This window comes from Branchiostoma lanceolatum, chromosome 13, assembly GCF_035083965.1.
Source record: "Branchiostoma lanceolatum isolate klBraLanc5 chromosome 13, klBraLanc5.hap2, whole genome shotgun sequence".
Lineage (NCBI taxonomy): Eukaryota > Metazoa > Chordata > Leptocardii > Amphioxiformes > Branchiostomatidae > Branchiostoma > Branchiostoma lanceolatum.
The window spans coordinates 4,659,590-4,682,693 of record NC_089734.1 but is presented as its reverse complement, the minus strand read 5'-3'; the positions used below and the strand labels follow the sequence as shown (position 1 = coordinate 4,682,693).

The 23,104-nt window shown below is 43.3% G+C and overlaps 4 protein-coding genes across 5 annotated transcripts; 3 read left to right on the top strand and 1 right to left on the bottom strand.

The window, feature by feature from the left end:
• Nucleotides 1–449: 449 nt before the first annotated feature.
• On the top strand, nucleotides 450–7,641 carry LOC136447207 (acidic phospholipase A2-like). Its single transcript, XM_066445923.1, has 6 exons — nucleotides 450–668; nucleotides 1,774–1,886; nucleotides 2,609–3,567; nucleotides 4,707–4,884; nucleotides 5,574–5,686; nucleotides 6,425–7,641. The coding sequence occupies exons 3-6, from the start codon at nucleotides 3,537–3,539 to the stop codon at nucleotides 6,571–6,573; spliced, it is 471 nt and encodes a 156-aa protein (XP_066302020.1). The 5' UTR covers nucleotides 450–668; nucleotides 1,774–1,886; nucleotides 2,609–3,536; the 3' UTR covers nucleotides 6,574–7,641.
• LOC136447151 (neutral phospholipase A2 3-like) lies at nucleotides 568–2,757 on the top strand. Its single transcript, XM_066445848.1, has 3 exons — nucleotides 568–668; nucleotides 1,774–1,886; nucleotides 2,609–2,757. Exons 1-3 carry the CDS (start codon nucleotides 568–570, stop codon nucleotides 2,755–2,757), a joined length of 363 nt encoding a protein of 120 aa, XP_066301945.1.
• LOC136447206 (sulfotransferase 6B1-like) lies at nucleotides 7,452–12,083 on the bottom strand. Of its 2 annotated transcripts, none has more exons than XM_066445920.1 (7): nucleotides 11,769–12,083; nucleotides 11,089–11,248; nucleotides 9,883–10,109; nucleotides 9,132–9,273; nucleotides 8,674–8,768; nucleotides 7,959–8,115; nucleotides 7,452–7,561 (listed from the first exon to the last, which is right to left on the bottom strand). In XM_066445920.1, exons 2-7 carry the CDS (start codon nucleotides 11,246–11,248, stop codon nucleotides 7,452–7,454), a joined length of 891 nt encoding a protein of 296 aa, XP_066302017.1. In that variant the 5' UTR covers nucleotides 11,769–12,083. The 2 variants fall into 2 exon arrangements, with proteins under 2 accessions (XP_066302017.1, XP_066302019.1); XM_066445922.1 differs by having other exon boundaries at nucleotides 11,772–12,083.
• Nucleotides 12,084–19,056: 6,973 nt separating this feature from the next.
• On the top strand, nucleotides 19,057–22,989 carry LOC136447459 (sulfotransferase 6B1-like). Its single transcript, XM_066446381.1, has 7 exons — nucleotides 19,057–19,146; nucleotides 19,559–19,718; nucleotides 20,476–20,693; nucleotides 21,083–21,224; nucleotides 21,580–21,674; nucleotides 22,042–22,198; nucleotides 22,806–22,989. Exons 2-7 carry the CDS (start codon nucleotides 19,559–19,561, stop codon nucleotides 22,913–22,915), a joined length of 882 nt encoding a protein of 293 aa, XP_066302478.1. The 5' UTR covers nucleotides 19,057–19,146; the 3' UTR covers nucleotides 22,916–22,989.
• Nucleotides 22,990–23,104: the final 115 nt, after the last annotated feature.

Sequence of the window (23,104 nt, the reverse complement as noted above, 5' to 3'; positions counted from 1 at the left end):
CTTTAGGTCTCAGAAAAAGGGCAAGGGATGAAACAAGTTACCATTTATCCGGTGCGTTTGAATGGACTAGCTGTCGGGACCACCTGATCATTGTAGCTACTTGTTGGCGGTACCTTAGATTATTTCCCCCACTGACCCAAGCATGAAGTATTCGTTCATAGTGGCCACCTATATACTGTGACCGTTTTCTTAAATATCTTGAGTAGTTATCACAGAGACGTTTGTGGGAAAGCACTTCTAATCATTATGATACATTCAAGGCGGGACAGGTAAAACAGAACTAAGAGTAGTTATCACAGAGACGTTTGTGGGAAAGCACTTCTAATCATTATGATACATTCAAGGCGGGACAGGTAAAACAGAAAGTTAAGATCATTGGCCATCTTTGTAAATTCTACATTTGCACAGTTGTGTTTATTTTCGTGTTTTTAAAACCGGACCTATTCTCTGTTGTATTGACTGTGCGTCATGGTAGGGGCGTACGCTAAACCCCGTGGGAATCTGATAAGATCCACAAGCAAACATCCGACCGAGAGAGGGTACCGAAGTATTTTGCAGTTCGGCAATATGATTAGCTGCGCCACCCAGCGGGACCCGTCAGATTACAGCGGATATGGTTGCTACTGCGGATACGGAGGTGGTGGAACACCCATGGACGGCGTAGACAGGTAGGTGAAGTTTCCGTTATTACCTTAGCCAAAAAAGTTATGTTTTCGGTATAGTGTGTGTGTGTGTGTCTGTGTGTGTCTGTGTGTATATGTGTGTGTGTGTGTGTGTGTGTGTGTGTGTGTGTGTGTGTGTGTGTGTGTGTGTGTGTGTGTGTGTGTGTGTGTGTGTGTGTGTGTGTGTGTGTGTGTGTGTGTGTGTGTGTGTGCATGTGGTTGAACAGCATAACTCGAGAAGGCCTGGATGGATTATATTGATATTTGGCATGTGGGTAGGTCTTGATGATATCTGGAAATGATTTAGCTCTTAGCGGCCTGTTACGGTACTGCAGCGGCCAACGTCCGTTTCTGATATCTCGTGTTCTGGACATGCCATTGCAATGTTTTGTAAGTGGTAGATACATGTAGCTTCTGGGACCGAGAGTAAGTGGTGTAGGTTTGGCCACTATAGTCCTGGAAGACCTGGCCATTGTGGACACTATTGGATGATTATATTTCACATCGAACCAATCACTAAAGTTCCGTCTAATGCTAGGGTCACATTTCCTACCAGGGGCCCGGCCGGGCCGGGCAGCTTGTGGGAACGAAAACTATGATATAAGGGAGAAGAAAACACACAGAATTTAAAATAAAACAACTCCTTACCGTACGTTATGTATATTATTGATGTGCATTTTGTATTCTTTGTTTTCTCAAATAGCCCGGTCGGGCCCCGGCTTGGAAATGTAACCGTACCATAAGGTGGTCACCTGTCAATCGTGATCGTTTGCTTCAAGTCTCTGGAGTGGTCACTATAAAACCTATGGATAGGGCTAAGGTTGGGATGTATTTCCTTAGGCCCCCATTCCACTAGACAGTGTACCCCTTGATTTCATAATTGGAATATCATGCGAAATGTAGAAATATGACCACAAAACACACAAAGCGTAAAAAGAATCTTCTTTATCTTTGAAATTCTTTGAGCGCTCTGTCAAATTTTAGGTCGCAGCTTAACCTCCTTGGTCACAGTGAAGTCGCAGCGAGGCCGCCGTCCTTGTTGAATGGTGGCATTATACATGTCCTTTACTGCATTTTTAGATGGTTGGAAATGCAATTTTGTCCGCTACAGGTGCTGTCAGCAGCATGACCAGTGCTACGGGATGGTACAAGACAGATGTGGGTACTATTACGCGTACCTGTTCCCGTATAGCAGCTCTTGCAAAAGAGGGAGGATAACTTGTCGTGAGTGCAACAGCTTTTGCTTTTATTTACAACAGTACTGCAGTGTCATTTCAGGTCACCACTAGTGGGTCAATATCGGACCACTAGCGGGTCAATATCGGACCACTAGCGGGTCAATATCGGACCACTAGTGGGTCAATATCGGACCACTAGCGGGTCAATATCGGACCACTAGCGGGTCAATATCGGACCACTGGTGGGTCAATATCGGACCACTAGCGGGTCAATATCGGACCACTAGTGGGCCAATATATCGGACCACTAGTGGGTCAATATTGGACCACTAGTGGGTCAATATCGGACCACTAGTGGGTCAATATCGGACCACTAGTGGAACAATATCGGATCAGTACTATAGTGGGTCAATGTAAATGTACATAAGGAACAAATAATACACAATGCTAAACTCTCTTCCAACACTAAGGTATACATAGATCAAATTTTCGACGATCAATAATGATCAATCACTTACGTAACAACGTAAACTCGCAAAAGTTACAGACACGTGACCCTATTGACACGTGTCTTTGCGGATACGTGACGTCAGCAATTGGTCAAACGTGCAAGGAAGTTTATAACGACCGCCGTCTCGGTTGAGTGATAGCTGGAGTGCCCTGATGTATATGGTCTCCTTTATACCTCACATAAAGTAGTGCTATCTATATGAAAGTTATCGTCATCAAGAAAGGTACGGTGATTTTCTTTTCTCATTCAACTTGCAGACCGGCCTTGGTGGTCATGGTCGGAATGCCCCATCATGCTTTGCGAGTGTGACAGGATGGCTGCCTACTGTTTCGCCTGGTATCGGGATCGCTACAACCCGGACAACTACGGGAGATGCGACTCACCATCGGCCTCGCCGACTGGATAAAGCCGAGACAAGATCTCAGATGTGCTGAGATTTTTGTTTTACGGGGTTTTCTGCTTTGCAGCCATCATGTGTAGTATTCCCCCTCTTAAGTTTAAGCGTTAAGAACTTCACAGCGCGAATGAAATAGAGGAAAACAAAAATGGTATCTTAATAACAAATAATTAACAGAAATACAATTGTAATAGTAATTCAATAGTCATTACAACAACATTCCACCGACCATACTTTAAGCGAGTTTATGTGTACATGTATTTGGTACCTCCCGACGAGTTTGCCGCATGCCTACGAAGCTGTCGTGTTACGCCGAAGGTCGGTTATACTTAATCTCCAAGCAGATCTACACCGTTGCAAAAATCGTATATTAAGCTAGCCTAGCTTATACAATACGAGATCTCCTTGGAGATTAGGTTATATTGGCTATTGAGATAGTGGTGCAGAAAACAAAACAGAAAACAATGAGAATTTATCAATTACATCGTTGTGTGTGAAGCTGCTTCTAAAGAAACGAAACAAAGAAAAGAAAAGCGTGGGTAGTAAAGAATGAACCAAGAATGTGCCCGACTTAAGCGTTGCCATGGAGATTGGAGCCTCAGGCATGTTCTTATTATCAACCTGTCAAGCAGCTACGAACGGTATCCACGCCCTATGTATAAGGACTGACTAATTATCAAGACCCTAGGGACCATTGGTCATACATAGCTTGTTGGATCTTCAGACAACTACTGCGACATTCTGTGCTGACATCTTTAGCCATATTTGCTTTGATCAGGAGGGGCGTTATGATAGCAGTTACGCTATCGCTTATCGTAAGTAAGTACAAGTCATTCTGTAGTAATACATGATGTACTTTCTGTTGTAGAGTATGATCGTTTGGTGAGAAAACAGTGCATGAAGTAACCCGGAAACAAACTAATTCATGACGATTGAGCATAAACATTTCCTTATAAGCGATGGCGTTTCACCGTTTCTTTTCCGTCTGTGATTGCGAAGTCATAAGTATATCTATAAAGAGTAGTGCTTCGTGGCTCGCGGTCTAAGTAGTATATTCGTCGGCCCGCTTTGAGGCCGTTTAAGACATAGTATTTCCAAAGAAAGTCTTGCTTTACATTGTTTGTACTATGTATGTTGGAAATATGTGCAGAATGTAGGTCAAATTATGATACACATGTACAACCGAAGCTATACTGAGCATCCTTTGTGACCAAGGAGATTCAAATGCTCCTTGGTATGAATAAGGCAAAGTAAGTGGAAGTAAGAGGGTCTTAAGTTAATTTTGCGGGGGATATTCAGTCCTTACTCATTAGTCGGTGCCGGAAATAGAAATTAGCACAACGGCGTAACTAAACCGACCGAAGACTTGAATAGTCGAATGATACATTTCTGGTCATCCTTGAAATTAATCTGACATATTGGCAGATTGCGGGTGCTGTAGAATGGAAAGGAATGACAACACATTTTACAATTATCATATGTCGTATTTCGACAATTTTTTTTCCGGGCTGCATACCACTAAATTCCCCACAGGGCAATAGTCATTTCAATAATTTTCACACATACCATACTAGTCAGGCAGGTCAGTTAGAGAGGTCAGGTTACACAAAAGTTGAACACCTTTTCATTCAACCTTCCGCCATCTCGACTTTTTGGGTCAAATGACATTTGAACAAAAGCAGCAAGCACTCGGGCAGAACGTAATCCAACAGGTATCAGCACGAGGTATCAAAATGCAGAAACGCACGGTCTGTATTTAACATATATGTACATATATTTTGATGTTTGGTGCAATGTCAATGTTTCACTGAGTAGGTCAAATTTCCCTTTAACTTGTCGTTTCATTCGTTTATTCAGTGAAATATCCAGGTCTGATCTTAGAGCCACACGCCGTAATAATGCACATAATTAGTTTCCTTTTATTAGACATGAAAATCACTTTACTGGGTATCTTTCAGTACTTTATACTCCAAAGGCAGAGGGCCATAAGAAAAACCACAGCAAAAGGAATCGCAGCGCCTATAACCTTGCGCAACTGATCTACTGCGCCACCCGGCGGAACCCGTTAGATTACAACGGGTACGGCTGCTGGTGTGGGTTAGGAGGGAGCGGTCAGCCCATGGATGACGTCGACAGGTGGGTTTGTTTTAAAATGACTGTTTCTGTCAAGAGGAGGACATAGGAGCTTGTGTGTATGTGTGTGTGTGTGTGTGTGTGTGTGTGTGTGTGTGAATGTGCGTTTGTTTGTGTGTGTGTGTGTGCATGTGTGTATGTATGTATGTATGTGCATGTGTGTGTGCGTGTGTGTGAGTGTCGTATGTATGCGCATGTATATATGTATGTGCGAGTGTCACAGTGTGTGTATGTGTGTATGTGTATGTATGTGTGTGTACTTGCGTGAGTGTATGTATGTATGTGTGTGTGTGTGTATGTGTGTGCGTGCGTATGTACATGTGTATGTATGTGTGTGTGTTTCTGTGTGTGTATATGTGTGTTGGTTTGTGTGTATATGTGTGTATGTGTGCATGTGTGTGCGTGGGTATGTGTTTGTGTGTATGTGCGTGTGTCATAGAGAGAGCGAGCGAGCAAAAGACGGAGAGATAGATGAAAGGGAGAGGGAGAGAAAAGTGAAGAGAGAGGGAATTATATACAGGGAGAGATCCCATCTTATGAAAATATGATTGAAATATTGTTTTGGAGTTCGAGAGTTAGAAAGAAAGAGGGAAAGAGCAAACATTGGGACTCACTTTCACACATGTACTAGCCATAGAACGCTAGCTCTGCTGTTGCCAGCTTTTCAAACCTTGTGTTGACTGCCTTCACAGGTGCTGCAAAGCGCACGACGAGTGCTACACGCGCGTGGCGAAACGCTGTGGCTCCGTCTTCTCGTACACCGCCAGCTACAACTACCGCTGCAAGCGTGGCGAGATCGAATGCAGTAAGTATGGAGGGGACAGACGTAGCTATCTGTTAGCCTCTACCAGGCTCCACAGGTCGCTGGAAAAATCGTAGAAATTGAACAAATAGACGGATAACATGCCAGAGAAGTTAGTTCGCTATAGAAGTTACAGTTTGTGACATCATGGATGGCATATTGGACCCTCTCTCCGTAGCCGGCTCCCTTAGCATACTATTCACTCTAGCCATCCGCGGGGCCTGCAGCTTCTTTGTACGATTCACAGTATGGTCGCAAATGTTTTTTTGGGGTTGATTAAAAAAATGGGTTGATTAGAAAAATAAATGTTCTTTTTTTTGCTATTTGGGGAACGCATCAACGTCTCTAGCCTTGTCCCAGTCTCTAGGAGGGGTGATTTACCGGACCCATTCTGCTTTATTGAACCGTTCCTGTCAGCCTGTCTACTTAGCTGCTGCCATATAGAATTTCACAGCCTTTCTACTTTAGCTGCCATAGGGAGTTCCGCCGCCACACCGTGGGTGGCGACCTAATCTAATCCAAGACCATAAACACACCCCGAGCGGATTAAGCTGTCTGGACGGGCGGAGATCACTCCCAGCGCCGTAGAGATATCGGGGAGCCCCCGATGGTATGGTTTCAAGGCTACAACGTCTATGGCGGACATTACATATGTTTCCGTTGTTTTTGTTCGACAGACATGTAAGGCACAGCTATTGCCATACTGTAATTTCATCATACTATATTTTTTTCCTTCCACAGCTGAGAATTCGTCGGGGTGGTGGCTGTTTTCCAACGCCAACAAAACCAAGAAGTGTAAGACGGCGCTTTGCGATTGTGACAAGACTGTCGCAGAGTGCTACGCGAGGTACCCGTACAACAGTGACAACTACGGAAGATGCGATGGCTAATAGCACTGTTACTTGTAGCATATTGAATGTGTAGATTGAATATGCATGACAGAGGAAAAAAAAAACAACGTTTGTTCCTGTACGGATCGTTATCTATTAACAGCTTTAATTTACAAAGGAGAATGCTAAGTACAAAAGTATAGTCTCATCAGCAATTACTTTCTTTTTATTATCTTCGCCGAGTACTGGTACTCGGAGAAGATTATGTTTTCGGTTGAGAAATCTGTTGGGTGGGTCTGTATGTATGTCAAGAGCATAACTCAAGAAAACTTCGATGAATCTTTATGATTTTTGGTAGATGTGTAGTGGTTGTGCAAAGGAAGGTCAAGTTCGAAAATGGTTCACCTTGCGTTTTTCAACAGTACTGCAGCGCACTTTGCATTTTTTTGTGTTTGTATGTAGGCAAAAAAAGTGACGGAAACGTTGATGGATCTTCATGATTTTTTGTAGGTGTGTAGATGTGAAAACGGAGATCAAGTTCGAAAATGATTTATCTGGCGATTTCCTACAGTACTGCAGCATGCTTTGTGTGTACGTGAGTTTGTATGTCGCCAACATAACTCGAGGAGCTGTTGACGGTTGTGCATGCTATTAAGTAAATAGGTAGGGGTGTCAAAGAGGAAGGTCAAGTTCGATAATGGGCCTCCTATCGGATATCTAAGGTACTGCAGCGGAGCTTCAAAGTTTGAGGCCAAATTTTCTGGAGGTGTCAGGTTCATCATTTTTAGGTGGTAGATAGCTTACGGGAAAGCAAGTGAGTGGTGTAAATTAAGGCCCCCTAGCTGCTTGTTTGGAACTGCAGTTGGCGTTTTTGTTGTTACCTTTGGAGACGAATAACTCCAGCAGGGATTGATGGATTATCATAAGTTAAGATAATCTTATTCAAAGTCGAAGTGAAGTCCAGTCCCCTCCAGTTTTGTCTTGAATTTCTGGTCGAAGAACTTACTTTGCTCATCCGTAAACATCGTCTTCCAGTCGCCCACACGACCTGTAGTGCATAAAAAATCCTCTTAGAAATAGAGAACATGTCTATGTATGTATGGATGAATAAAACGAATATGACACTAATGATCTGTACTGGAACACCTACACAACATTTAGACAAAGTTTCGCCTGTCTAAACTGGTATCAAGCTTTACCTTTCAGTTCCAGCTAGTTGTTTGCTTGAATTATTTGTATTGCATATCCGTTAAACCGCCGGCATGGTGTAACACGCCAGGTTTGTACTGAACAGTACAAGCTGCGTATACAGATTTATTTGATCCTCTCACCCTAGTACTCATTTCGATAAGTGTGGTGGGTTCTTTAACGCGCTGGTTCTTTAGCTCAACGTTTCATAACTATGAATATTGGGCTAAATGAATCATCAGTCTAAACTGGTTTACCTTTCCTAGCGAGCACAGCTCTGTCATAGAAGCGTGAGTTATCCAAAGTGCCTTTCATGTTGGAAAAGGTGCACGCATGCGCGATGGACTCGATGGAAGCGTCATCCATTTTGACCTGAAGGAACTCCGCAACTGTCTTCACGGCGGAAGGCAAGTCCTGAGACAAACATATGAAAATAAAAGATTGTATGGGTACCTACTGGCTGTAATAATACAACATGGTGAATTATCATTATGATTATTATATATTAGTTAGTTTCACACCGGTGCCCCGGTGAATAACTTATAGACTAGTGACTAGTATATACGTTATTTACCGGGACACCAGTGTGAAACTATAAGCCATGAAACTTAAGAAGGAGGTCTCCAAACTCTTGTTTTGTTAGTACTAGTTTTGCTCCATTTGGCGCTATTTTACTCCAATCCAATCTACTAGTATTTTGTTTCCGTATGTCATTTCCATGTCGTTCTACCTAGTTCTATTTCGAACTTTCGGTACACCAAGGATTTCATGATGTTGTTGTCACGTTCCCTTTACCAGACACCCTTCAGCAGGAAGTCAGTCATGATTTTGTAAATGCTTAGACCTTAGATATAAATAAACAAATATACATAAATAGGTATAATGGGTATTCATACAGTCTACAATATTTTGCAACATACCAAACTAAGTGACACATAGGTGCAATCCCTCCCTTACATCTGGGTTTTATACCTTTTTCATGTCCTCGTACTTTAAGAACAAGAAGTGGGGGTCGTCATGTTTCTGCCACCAGCCGAGGACATGGTCGAAGAAGCATCCGTATGTATCTAAGAACAGAACAAGTTCTTGGGTGAAAAGATACTTCTGTTTTTCTTGATTCAATTATGCTTATTGTGCATCCATGACCATGAGGCCAATTGTAAAATATACTCCGTATATTTTATATACGAAATCAACCAACCTTCAATACATGCCAATACTAGTAGTATTTGTACTATTTTACCGTTTAACGGTAATATGAGCACAATGCTCAAGCTATTTGGTTTGGAGTGCAAACAAAATTATCGAATGCATTCTAACAGTAAACGACATCGGTTGCCTTCTTGACGTTTCAGTCGTAAGATTCCCAAACTAATGCCACTATTGTCTGAGATATATCAATACACACGGAATTATTTTCTATTCCTTACGTTTGCCTGCCAAGAATAGTTGAGAGTACTCATCCCACGAGGGAAGAGGTTTCCGTCCGTCCATGGACCGACGTTTCTGTTCGAAGTGAAAGTAAGAGACCGCCGTGTCCTTTGGATTTCTCATGACAACGATTATCTTGACCTAAAAACAGAAGTAAAGAAATAGACAAGTTGAAGGAAGGAGATTATTGCAACATGAAGAACCTGAGCTTTACCCTTGTGTCACGTGACCTGTGTGACCTTTGACCTACTCACGTGACTACCCATTCGAAGCTGAAGAATGATGGCGGATGGCTTCTGAAGGTTTCTCACCTGAAAGCAACTTCAATAATTTTTTTTTCACATTTATTGGCAGGATGTTCCTTTGACATATTAACAACAATACATTTAGCTGCGCATTTGTATTGAGAACCATGAACCTCCGTATAGCCATGTTTTTCTGGAAAATACTGCATCAGGACAGTACAAAGTTCGATGCGCAATTTTTTTGTGAGATCAGAGTTTTACTTCTTAGTCTTCTGCGCGGGAAAAAAAGTATTTCCTACATTGTGTTGTAAGACTCAGTAATGATTCAGTTGCTCCAGCTGTCTTGTTAGATTCGAATAATGTAAATAATTTGGGTTGTAATCGCTTGATATTTCTAATAACCCATTGTAACAAACTGTACATGGTTTAGGAAGGCACAAGCCATTCCCTGCGTATGTAAGTTTGTCGTTTGAATAGATAAACAGATATCTACGTTTGAACGTACCTTATTCTGAGGATGGGAGATCCCGGGCGGGGCGGTGTCCGGGGAGAGATGAGTGAGGATGACGCGGGGAGAGGCACATTCCTGCAGCATCACGTGACGAGGGCGTGGCTCGTGGGAATATTGGAACTCCAGCTTCCCCATGGCAATCATGTCGTCAGAGGAAGAAATGTCAATCTTGCCACTGGTGACCAGGATTTTGTTCACGATTTCTAGAATCCAGTTACTTCCTATGTATACAGGGTTACAACGTATCTTTAATTCAATGATAGTAGTAGGTGGTAGTCTAGATCTTCCTCAAGGTTTGTCCATATCTAGGTTTACAAACATCCCTCAACAGAGACGGGGGGCGCCATAGACTTTCTGCAACATATGATCCACTGCTCACCGAGTCATGTGTCTCATCTGCATAACGTGAAGTCACAGAAGCAGTGGATTGCTCATTCCTTGACAAAGACTGTAGCTGTTCAGTCGAAAAATCCAATTTCAGTCGAAGAGTTTTTTCATATCATATGCAAATCTTACATATTTGTTTCTTGATAGATATTTCGGTAATTGAAAAATAAATTTCTTATTTCTGTGTACTGTAATATTTCTAAAGCAGTGTTAATTGCAGGCCACAAAAATCTAAGAGCCAAGAAAATCAATTGATATGGGATGATACTTGTAACGATGGCGCCATTCCTTATCATGAGAGATGTATACCTCTGTTTGTTAAGCGATAATGTTACTAGAATGCGCCAAATTGCGCCAGGCATGCTCAAAGTGGCGCCAACCGCAAGTTGGCTCAAATCGGTGCAAATTGTCTCCTGAAATTGCGAATTGTTTTGAAAGTTGTCAACTCTCGCAATTCGCGCAGATCTCTTTTTTTGTGCATTTGTAATCATTGTACCTTGGTTTTAAATTAACTGGTAACACTGCGATTTCCATGATGAGACTATATTGTATCTATTTGTACCTCATTGGAGTCGAAACTGAAAATGTGACAGACACATATTTTATTTGACGTCAGTGTCACCGCAAGGGAAAATTGGTGAAAATACGCAAAGTTGATCCAATTTCCTAGCCCAATTGGGTCCAGTCTAGTGATATACCTGCTTTAGCGTTGATCAACACACCGTGGTTTAAAGTCGTCGTCCTATGACCCATATGAAATGCCTGATCAATGACAAATCTACCTTCAGTAAGTACAGTGAGTTCAACACACACCTGCTTTTGGGAAAGCCACTAAGACGATGTCGTCATCCCGTATGTCAAACTCGGCCAAGGCCTCCAGATTTTCTTTCTTGACGTGAGGGGGATATCTGATGCCGTTGATGACATTCGTGTTGTCATCAGCGTCCATAAAATCTGCGCTCCCCTCTGCCATCTAGAGTTCAAGGCCAGGTTATAAATAAAATGCGTCTGCCTAAGAGTCTTTTCTGTTCTCTTTTGTAGTCAAGCACTGAAACTTGATATGCTCAGGTATACAGTGTTAACACTATATCCCGAATGATGAGTATGGCGTCCAAACTCTGAGGGTACCGGCAGAATACGTCAGAAATGTAAAATAATGACAGAAATGTGTTGAAAAGTGGTAGTAGATGTGAATTATCCCAATATTTCCTATATCTACAATATGACAAATTTTACCGCCAAAATCGTACGTAGTACAGATTCAAACCGTCACATCTAATACAAAGAAATGTGACTCTGAAGTAAACAAGGCAAGGTCAAAGGTCGAGTTTGTTTTCGTGCTAAAAGAATGAAGAAAACCTTTGTTCACCGCACTGGGATCGATCGGAAAGTTCAGAGACCTAGGTTCGGAAGATTTATCGGACAAGCATATTTTCACACCTACAGACAGACAGACAGACAGACATACAGACAAAAAAATGAACGCTACTCACCGCCGTTTGTGTCACTTCCGGGTTACAGGGATCAAATCCCACCGGTGACCTACATACGCGCACGCCTTCCAGGGGGACTTTAACCCGTTGCTACCCTGGGTGTCTGGCACTCAGTCGCCATGATGGTTATCGATAAGATTGACAGTGCGTACGTCCTGATTTGCGGTGGTTCAATGAACCAGTCCCAAACATAGCTTGTACTTTAGCAAGCACAGAACTTGAGATACCATACCGGTTACACTGGCCAGATACAAGATAGGGCAGGTTCTCAACTTCGGGTCAATGCTGAACACTTCCCGTGGCCTTTAACCTTTGACCTTCGTCGCAGCGCAATGAAGGGTAAATGCCTATTATAGTTACACGAAAACTATGGTTTATCATTGTTAAATCTCACGACTCTGTTAATTGTTATCAGTTACTATGTAACATCATATCCTCAAACCACAGCTACATGTAAACCTAGCCCGTTATAGCTCTTCGCACTATAGCTAACTGTTTACACCCAGATTACTGCCAAGACTCCACTGTTATTATTTATATTATTTTCACCTGCCCCCCTCCCCCCCATACAACTATGGTTAAATAAGCAATCCACTTGCCACCCAGCTGACACTGTCTATCATACTCCCCTCGAGTTGTGTTTTGTTGTTTATATCAATTTCGTTTGTTTTTAGTATATAAATTCCATTGTTTCCTGCTTCAGCTAGGTATAGAAATGTTAGTTAAGGTTTACCATGTATCTGCTATCATTTTATCTATATTTTATTTTTACTGCTATAATATTACTTCTATGAACTTCTTTGGTTTCCATGCACCAGCTAATACTGTTACTTTATTTTATTACTCCTCGATACTCTCGACTAGATTTTGTATATTGGTTGATTATGATATCTCAATCTGCGTTAAGTATGTACTTTTAGCACTCGGCGCTGCCGATGTGCCACCGCTTCAAAGGTGAATAAAGTTCAAAGTTCAAAGTTCAGGGAGATTGGACATTTGATAGTGTTGTAAGGTAGCAAACTGTACTCCCTGGCTAGCCAACTCCTTAGCCTGTATTACACAAGCTCTCGGCCGGAGGTTACTGCCCCCCACCGGGGGCAGTAACCTCCGGCCGAGAGCTTGTGTAATACAGGCTAGCCAACTCCTCTGGTGTGTTATCTGTCTATTTGGCCAATTCAGTCTACTATTTTTCTAGCGACCTATGGAGCCTGGTAGAGGCTAGCGGCAGATAGCGTTTTAGCCTCAGTGTTTACACAACTCTCGGCCGGAGGTTACTGGGCCCCAGGGGGATGGCGGTTACAGGACCGACCGGCCGCTAGGAGCGCTATTTGTCAGGCTAATAGCGTTTGTGCTCGAGAACGGAATTGAGAAGTTCAATTGGTCCTCTAGCAGCTTGTGCTGGAACTGCGGGGGCGTTTTTGTAAAGATCTTTCAAAGAGGATAGCCTACACAGAGATGTACAGACTTAAATGCAAGTTGTACAAATGAGAACTTAACTTGCATGATAAATGAGGAAATTCAATAATAGGACATCCATTGTTTTCCATAGTAGGACTCCAGTGCATGTTACACATGTGATTTATGGCAAGTGGAATATAAACAGATATATTAATCGTACAAATAAGGGACTAAATCGCATAAGTAATAAGAAAATGCCACGAATCTGAGTGACAAATGAAAATTTCATACTGGCATGCGTAACTTAGTTACAGATGAACATCACCTTGTATAAAGGTATGAGGTCATTGAAGTCTAGTTTAAGTTGAATTCAACAGCAACATAATTCTAATATCATGATAAATTTTCGGCTTTGCATGACTAGATACTGCAGGTTAAGATAACAAAACATTACAGACCCGTTATGACACATTACCTCTGCCTCATTTGTTGAGATTAATACAATTTATTTTCTATGTTAAAACAACGTGTCTATCTAACAAATGTTAGTAGTTTGGTAACTTCAATCAATGGTCTGGAAATATTTACCGGGCGAACTGTGTAACACTATGTAACGCAGTGGCCTGCTTTTCAACTAAAGTCTGAACAAACAAGTTCACCGTCTAACAATGAATTGTACATATAAACGTTACAAGTGATTCGTTTTTAAAAAACGATATGCTGTACTGTATCTCGCTACTTTTAATGCCCAACTTCTGCTCTGGGTACGTTAGGTTTTGCACATTTGGGTCACAGGTGCGTAATTGACTCAGCTAATAAGTAACGATAAACAAACTAGAGTCTAGTCTCCTCCTATTGAATACATGTTTTACTTACCTTGAAAGTTAATCTGTGTTGGTAGAAGTCATATTGAAACAACTTTGAACTGTAATTTCCAACACAAAACTGGACTTATCCAAATTTTCGACTGTACAGCCCCATATCCAGTCTCTGTCATCCTGGCTCATCCCTTCACAAATTCCAGTTTTGTGTTGGAAATTAAAGTTCAAACTTGTTCCACATATTTTACTTGTTAGTTACGTGCCCAGATTATGTGTTCTAACATGGACAAGGCGAACTGAAAGTTGCTATTGATGAAACCAGAAGTGGGCCAGGCCAGTGCTCGTGCTCCGGGGTTCCGGAGATTGCATCTTCCAGACACTCTGACGAATTTCCTGGTTCTGATTACCGGCCTCAGGGAATAGGGGAAATGGAGAAGCCGAGTCTTTCATTGCAATAATGAATACTTATATGCTCTCTTGATATATACGTGCCTAAATTTTGTGTTCAAGTATGGACAAGGCGAGCTAAAAGCTGCAACTGATTAAACCAGAAGTGGGCCAGGCCAGTGCTCCGGGGTTCAGGAGATTGCTTCTTCCAAACACTCTGACGAATTTCCTGTTTCTCATTGCCGGCCTATGGGATTTAGGGGATATGAACAGGACGAGCCTGCCATCGTGATATTAAATTACAATATTTCATCAAAAGGAAAAGATGCAAACTGAGGGCCTCTTTTGTTGACGTATACATATGTAGAGGATGGGCAAGAACGGGTCTTTTCAAAATATTGCTAAACCTGCTAATAGCCCGTGACGGTATTGAATTGCCGATGTACCTTCATAGAACCCTTTATAATGAATAATACTTTGTACATTTTATATCTTTTTATCAACATGAATTATTTGCACAATCACACACAATTAATAAAAATAGCAAAAAGTCATTTAGATCAGTCGGTAGGGACCCTCGCCGAGTCATGTTTTGTGTTCCTTCCCTGTGATCTCCCATGGCCAGTAGGTGTTAGGTAGTGTGGAGAGGGACGCACGCCGTGGTGTGTTACGGCTTCCCTCGCCTGAAATCTCCCATGGCCAGTAGGTGTTGGGTAGTGTGAGGGGAAGGGATGCACGCCGTGGTGTGTTACGGGTTCCCTTCCCCGCGAGTCTCCCATGGCCAGCAGGTGTTAGGTAGTGTGGAGAGGGACGAAGGTCGTGGTGTGTTACGGCTTCCCTCGCCTGAAATCTCCCATGGCCAGTAGGTGTTAGGTAGTGTGAGGGGAAGGGATGCACGCCGTGATGTGTTACGGGTTCCCTTCCCTGCGATCTCCCATGGCCAGTAGGTGTTAGGTAGTGTGACGAGGGGAAGGGATGCACGCCGTGGTGTGTTATGTGTTCCATCGCCTATGATCACCCTTGGCCAGTAGGTGCAAGGGTTTCCATAAGAAGTAACACAATGATGCCAGGATTCCCTGGGTACTCTGTATGTAGCTGCCAGCTTACCAGGTATTGAATGGACACCGTCGCTATCATACATTCTTTGATTTTGTCTGGACTTTGTGACGACAGGAAGTGATGGTTCTGCGGCAGCAGCGTAGGGGGCGATGGGTTCATCTTCAAGACTGTCACAGTCTGTTGGCCTGACAGGACGGAGAGATTTGTTCGGCAGGGAAGGCAGAGGCCGCTGCGCAGCCGCTATATGATCTGGGATCTCTGCGTATGTGTGTGGGAGGGCGGGTAGAGGGCGCTGTGCAACAGCGATATTGTCCGGGATCTCTGAGTACATGTGCGAGGCAGCACAGAGGTCTGTGGGCAATGTTCTAGACGGAACAAGGCCCGGGGTTACCTCTACGTGTGCATCACCGGTTTCCACGGTAGCTTGTAACCGTGCATGGCGCAACTTCAACAGGAATCCTACAGAGAACAACACGAGCAGAACTCCCGCTACAACGACTATGGAGACAACTACTACGGGGATGAGGAAACCGGCCTCAGGTTCTGTCGCGCCTTGTTCATGATTGAACGTGAGAGTGCGGGCCTGTGGTGTAGACATGGATGCCATTGTGGCCTCATTCTCCAGTCTGTACTCTTCTGTAGTACGAGAAGGCTTGGATGTCAGGACACGTACTGGGTCTGTGTCACTATCGTGGACAGGGCATGGTACTGTCGGCTTTCTTGGGACGAGGGGAATGGTGAAGAGCAAGGGGGATGGATCTTGTACGGACACCAGGACGCAGGTTATGTTCTTGGCGTGTGAAGTGCTTGCGTAGGTTGTGTTTATGATGCCATGATCTGTCCTACTGACGGTATGTGTGTCTTGTGTGTTAAAGAGCAGCAATGCCACAGATGTATTCCCTACTCCCATAGACACCAGCTGAAAGCTCGAGTTACCCTTCAAGTCCACTGTAACGCCGCGGTTGTGTTCCCACATGCGCCTACACTGATCTGTAGCGTTCTTAGCCAATTTCTCATCGGTGGCGAGGACAACGAAGGGTGGCAGAACATCAATATCCCTCATATCGGTAGAGAACATGCATGACATGGGAAAGAACGGAGACCCTGCTGGTTGAGCTCTCCACTGCAGACTCCGTTCGTGTCTTTCCTGATCAGTCGTGACGCAGAAAGAGAAGGCGGGCAGACTGAGCGAGATGCCACTGGAGCTGATGTCTAGGCTCCATGCCATTCTCTGTGGCACGTCATCACTTATCGTCATTAAGCTGTGTCCACCGACATAGAATGTCGACAAGTCCCCCATCCCCATCAAGAGCTCCCTATCCAGACAAGAGAAATGATTCCTTTCCAGGTAGATATGATCGACGGACGGCAGTTCGTGAAATGCCCCTGGAGGAGCGCTTCTGATTTCATTCTTTCCTAAGTCAAGCATCGTTAGTGCATGTAGGCCTTGGAACCAGGTAGGGTCGATGTGCTGCAAGAGGTTACCCTCCAGTTTCAGCGTATTAAGCTTTCTCAAGTTGCTGAAACACCCCGGGTCAATGTGTGCTATTCTGTTGTACATCAGCCTCAGCTCAACGAGCTCTGTCAACCCAGCCAACCAGATCTGTCTCACACGTGTCAGTCTATTAGAATCCAGGCCTAAAGTGTGGAGGTTCAAAAACCCATTGAAGGTGTTTTTTCCCACATCTTTTATCCCACCATGCACCAGGACTAAGGTTTGTACGGAAGAGTGGTTAAAGGCCGATAGCTTCTCTGCTGACAGAACACCGAAAGGGTGGCCCCTTATGGAAAGATGTTGCGGGACCTCGAGTACACAGGGCCCCACAGGGACAGGTGTACCAGTGACGCTGACGTTAGCATCATGACATAAGATACACAGAGTTGGTAACCTCCGCATGGTCTGGCCAGGCATGCAGTCAGACCAGCCTGATTGCTCACAGAGAGGAGAGCAGAGACTAGTTGTGGGGATGACGGGGGTCGCCAGGGTCAGGCAAACCAACAGTAAGGGGATACTCTTTCGAAGAGCCATTTGTTACAAGAGCTCAGAGAAAACTTTATACTTCCTTTCTCAATGTATGTATATTGGTCTCACCTGTTCAGGTTGTTAACAGGCGACCGGATGTACACAGGGTTTTCTTGTATCGACTTGCAGGGAACGTTCAAGACGTAAACCTGGACCAGAAAAAAAGAAAACATGGTCACGAGGTCTTCTTTTTTTAAGAACGATTAGAAACATCTTATCCTACTCTCAGACACGTTTGGGACCAAATTCTGGTCACAACGCTATCTTGCAGTGAGAAGTAACCCTAGCCGTTGCAGCCATTAAGAAGGTAGGTGACAGACTACGGAAACAGGTAAAACATTACATACTTGTGCAATAAAAACAACTTCAATGTCCAATGATCTTCCGGCCTGATAAAATTTCGTTCAGTCTCTATAGCTCAATTGGTAGCAGCCTCATAGTTGAGCTTCTGGTTCCTATTAGTTGGTAACTGGAAGGTAAAGCGGGCGAACCTCAGACTGAGGACGAAACATGACGCTTTTTCGTTAGCTAGTAGTGCAATGCAACTTCGCTATAGTTACGGCTCATGTGTTTTTGACCAAGCACACCGGATCGAAACCCAGTTCAATCCTGGAAGCACATATCGGTTGGGGCTGCAACCGAATTTCGGAAGGGACGTAAAACTAAAGGGGAAGGGAACCTAGTAACCCTTCCCTGCTACTGAAACAGGATGGAAACTTGATCCCCTAGAGCTAGGTACCATTAGGCACTACAAGAGTCTGAACGAGTGTATTCACTAACGTTGGAAACCGTTGAACACGACTAACCTTTTACGCTTCAGCCTGTGCAACAGCACATGAAAACAGCCAGGTGTATGTCGACAGGCGTTTTCTTTCTTCACAGCTTTTCTTCACAGCTTTTCTTCACAGCGTTTCTTTACAGCAGAGAAAATGTGACCACCACCGTCTGCAGGAGTCTGTTCACAATGTCCAGACTCTTGCACGGGTTTTTGAAGGCAAACAACTGGATGTTATTGGTGGAAAGATGTAGGCAGGTCGTGACGTCATTGCCCTAGGGCGGTGGAAATCACTTCTTCCTGATACTCAGACTAATTTCCATGTGTCATTGGAAAAGCCGAGATGATGAGACAGTGGCTTATGTTTTGTTAAAGAATGAAAAAATGGGTGAATGGATGGATGGATATTTTGCTCAACAGCTGTAAGAGATACAATGTAGCGCAACTACTTTTGATTAATGCTGCAAAATAACACGAAGAACTAAGTTTTTTTATCATATCACATGTATTGTGCTTTATGTGATGATTGTTTAGTCTCACCTTTGAAAAGAATTAAACATGAACGGTCGATTTCGGTCAGTGAACTTTGAAGTGTACCTGCCTCTCTAGTCTTCGTATTAATATTTACGTCCCAAACACATGGTGTATCCGTAAATTAAACTCTAGAAGCTCTAAGTTTGATTTCTAAAGTACAGTTTTGAGCGTCTGCGAAAATTTAACTTATCATGACAGTTTCTTAGTAAATGTCCTCCCATAGTTCCACATCAGCTGTCAGTAGCAACACAGCGATTGAAAGGCGTTTTGAACTTTGTACCCTGCACCTGCACTACCTGTATCAAATATTAACTGTTTCCAGCTGTAAAATCTACAACAGAAACAGCGGAGTCAGAATTTGTTCTTGTATCATCAAGTACGGTAAGAGCCTCATTAGATTATGATTTAAACAGAACTACTATTTAGACATGTGGGGTGTCAGAGTTGATATTGCAACATGAGAGAATCGCCGATTCTTCCAGTAGAGATCGCAATCGGCGTCTTTGTCGGCAGAAATCTCGATCATGGACTCTGCTAGTACACTCGTCAATTCTACCATTAGAGGTCCCGATCGGAGTCTGTGAATTTATCTATGCAAATTTATATTCGCTTAAAGACAATCAAAACTTTTCCACTTCGATTTATGCTTCCTTAGATCAACGTATTGACTTGAATTAACACGCACAATTTATACATGGGAGACCACCCTAACGTATTTCTAGCATTCTGATCGTGACCTCTGTCGACACGGATACACGGATATGTCATTACTAACTCGGACTTTAAATTCTAGATGGCGGAGGTGACCGCATGTTTCATGGACGATGATGACTTCACACATGTCGTCAACGGTATCAGATATCCACCTGACGTCACTAAGGACAATCTGGAAGCCATGGCGAACTTTGACCTCCGGGATGACGACATCGCCATAGTGGCTTTTCCAAAAGCAGGTATATGTGATGAATCTACTGAATTTTTATTACGTTCGATCTGTTATCAAAATATGTCAAAATATGGTAAATCTTATTACCCGCGCACACATTGCTTTGCAATCATTCCAATAACACAGACAAAATATCAGCACTGTAAATGTATGCCAACGTTTCACTGTGAATTTCCGGAATCAGGGAAACACGTTTACACACTATTAATAGAGATTAATAGTATTTTCAAAACTTATCACTAAATACCGTGAATACATTTAATGATTAGGCTGGTAGTCCTCCTATTATAGAGCCTTCTAGCTCTAGTTCGCTCCTCTGAGCGATCAGATGAGCGGACTGGAGCTCCAATAGAATGGGTACACAGAGATACAGACTCACATGCAGACACACAGACAGACACAGACAGACACACAGGCACGCACACACACACATACACACACACACACGCGCGCGCACTAACACACACACACACACGCACACACACACGCACACACACACACACACACACACACACACACTCACACACACACACACACGGCTGCTGAAGACAGCGAGTCGATTAGAGGAGTGGACTGGAGCTAATAATAAAATGGGTACAATAGAATGGGTACACAGAGATAGACAAAATACAGACACACACACAAACACAGACATACATAGAAAGACAAATATAATGTACACTTTCCTACTGAACAAAGCGATCAGAGGATCGGACTGGATCCAGACCAGGATGGATGCCATGCTATGAATCTCTAATCTACAGGAACCAACTGGATGCTGGAGATCGTGAACAAGATCCTGTCGGCCGGCGGGCGGACCGACGCCTCTTCTGACGACATGGTGGGTAAGCTGGAGTTTCAGTATCCCCACGAGCCACGCCCTCGTCACGTGATGCTGCAGGAATGTGCCTCTCCCCGCGTCATCCTCACCCATCTCACCCCGGACACCGCCCCGCCTGGGATCTCCCATCCTCAGGATAACGTGAGTGTGTCTGCTGTAGACACCGTCACACACAGACACACACCTTATGTACTCACTCATTTTTATATAACCTGCACACCTACATCCTTAAGATCCAAATCTCAGGCCAAGCTCCAACCCCAAAAATGTTTTATCTCTACTTTTTAAACTATTTTTTTCCCAAAGAATCGTACCCATCTGGAACGCTTTGCCCCTCAACACCAGACTCCTAAAATCATGTCCTACCGTCTCTATCAACACCTTTAAAAAAGCTGTCATAGTTCAACACCACTCCCTTACCACCAACAGATTCGACCACAACGATATATGCACGTGGTTCACCCACCCATGCCCTAAATACACACCTTTTTAAATGCAAATAGTATTTTAATTTGTTTCTCTTTTCATAGGTTAAAGTAATCGTCGTGATGAGGAACCCTAAGGATACAGCGGTTTCTTACTTCCACTTCGAACAGAAGCTCAGGTCTCTTTTTGGACGGAAGCCGATTCCTTCTTGGGACGAGTTCTTTCAGTTATTCCTGGCCGGCAAGCGTAAGTAGGAAGAAATTATCAAAGACAATTTTGTAGAATGAACCACTTTGAAATCAACCTCACCCATGTCCAAAATTCTGTTCATAGTTCTAACTGTGCATGCTCAGCGAGATGCTTTCTTTATCTCCACGCGTTTTCATTATGTCTCAAGGGCAGTTACCTTTGACCTATTACCAACAATGCATCTCGCTTTGAATGCGCAGTAGGGACCATGAACAGCTTGTTGTAAACGGCATGAAATCAGATCGTCTATATCAACATTGCATGCAGCTTTCAAAGTCACGGAGGCTCAATCAAGTGTTATGAAATAAACAACTGTCTAATTTCTATGTTCATGACTTTTTTCTGTTCGTAGATACGTACGGTTCCTACTTCGACCATGTCCTCGGCTGGTGGCAGAGACATGACGACCCCCATTTCTTGTTCTTAAAGTATGAAGACATGAAGAAGGTAGGTGCCTGACGTCTATAAGGATGCCAAGCAACTGTAACGTCTTAGTGGAGCATATTGAAATGAAATGAAAAGTGCGAACGGGACTCACTCAGAAATGAGACCGTCTTTGTAAACAATGGTCATCTCAGACCAGCAAACTTTCCAATAAATTGCTAAGCTCAGATTTTTCTCTGTAAATCATGACCTAATGTCAGAAGCGGGAAAAATTTAGTGACACTATTTCAGAGCCCAATCTGAATCAGTACATATTCAGAGCTGAAGAAAGATGGTGGATGTCGTCTGAAAGCTTCTCACCAAGAAAATTTTAGTCTGTGTAACAGCTTTAATTCTTAATGTTAAATGTTTTTCCACCTGTTTGTCTCAGGACTTACCGAGCGCCGTGAAGACAATCGCGGAGTTTATTCAGGTCAAACTGGATGACGCCTCCATCGAGTCTATCGCGCATGCGTGCACCTTTTCCAACATGAAGGCCGCCCTGGATAACTCACGTTACGGCGACAGGGCTGTGAACGCTCGCAAAGGTGACTTCAAGTTCACACAAAATTTCGTTGACTACTACAGTACTGTGGTCACGTTTGAGAGTTGCGTTGCGCAGTGTAAAATCCATCTGTATAAACTTGACCTGTGTGACTTTCTGGTGGAGAAGAATGTTTAAGATTGAATTTTTTTTTGTGGGGGGGGGGGAACTTAGTAATTTTGTGAAGCCTTGTTTCAGTGTATTTTAACATGCTTTTCTATGGGCAGCCCTAACTTTGGTCTCAGCCCTTGATATCTTGTGACAAAGTTACGTGTGGATGCGTTGGTTGGGAGGGGGGGGGGGGGGCTTCATGGAACACTGTTGTGTCACTCCATGGTTTTGTTAATACAAATGTAGTTTGGGTGTACTGTGTTGGATATTTTTCTTTCTTTCGTCCTTTATAAATCTATGAAAACCAATGTCAGCTAACTTAGCTCTTATGAAGCCACAAGTACCTTTGCTGATAAGTGTAACATGTACGGATTACGTTACATGTGAGTCTAGTATTACACTTACTAAACAAACACGAAAACATTATTCAACGTTCATCACTTAAAATTTCACTCAAGATTAAGATGTGTCTAATTCACAAAAATGTACATCGTTTCCAGGTCTTGTTGGCGACTGGAAGACGATGTTTACCGACGAACAAAGCAGGCTGCTTGACTTGAAATGCAAGACAAAACTGGAGGGAACTGGACTTCATTTGAACTTTGAATAAGTCTATCCTCTGTCGTGTATATTGACGCTTACAAAATACTGAGTGTGAAATAAAGATCTATAACGGTTACGTGTACATGATTTTTTAACCCTATCTAGACTGGACTCACCCCCCCCCCCATCATAACTTCCAAACGGTATTGTGTATGATCAAATTTGCAAGGGGTGATAAGCACGTAAATATTAATCA

Bases quoted from the DNA above. Each gene is read 5' to 3' on its own strand.
- LOC136447459 (XM_066446381.1), top strand. From the start codon at position 19,559: ATGGCGGAGGTGACCGCATGTTTCATGGACGATGATGACTTCACACAT. The intron at 20,694-21,082 runs GTGAGTGTGTCT...CTCTTTTCATAG, and splicing joins TCTCCCATCCTCAGGATAAC to GTTAAAGTAATCGTCGTGAT. The intron at 21,225-21,579 runs GTAAGTAGGAAG...TTCTGTTCGTAG, and splicing joins GTTATTCCTGGCCGGCAAGC to ATACGTACGGTTCCTACTTC.
- LOC136447151 (XM_066445848.1), top strand. From the start codon at position 568: ATGATTAGCTGCGCCACCCAGCGGGACCCGTCAGATTACAGCGGATAT. The intron at 669-1,773 runs GTAGGTGAAGTT...TGTCCGCTACAG, and splicing joins CCCATGGACGGCGTAGACAG to GTGCTGTCAGCAGCATGACC. The intron at 1,887-2,608 runs GTGAGTGCAACA...TTCAACTTGCAG, and splicing joins AAGAGGGAGGATAACTTGTC to ACCGGCCTTGGTGGTCATGG.
- LOC136447206 (XM_066445920.1), bottom strand. From the start codon at position 11,248: ATGGCAGAGGGGAGCGCAGATTTTATGGACGCTGATGACAACACGAAT. The intron at 9,274-9,882 runs GTACGTTCAAAC...TTCTGTTTTTAG, and splicing joins TCTCCCATCCTCAGAATAAG to GTCAAGATAATCGTTGTCAT. The intron at 7,562-7,958 runs GTAAACCAGTTT...TATGCACTACAG, and splicing joins AGCTGTGCTCGCTAGGAAAG to GTCGTGTGGGCGACTGGAAG.
- LOC136447207 (XM_066445923.1), top strand. From the start codon at position 3,537: ATGATAGCAGTTACGCTATCGCTTATCGTAA. The intron at 3,568-4,706 runs GTAAGTACAAGT...GGTATCTTTCAG, and splicing joins TACGCTATCGCTTATCGTAA to TACTTTATACTCCAAAGGCA. The intron at 5,687-6,424 runs GTAAGTATGGAG...TTCCTTCCACAG, and splicing joins GCGTGGCGAGATCGAATGCA to CTGAGAATTCGTCGGGGTGG.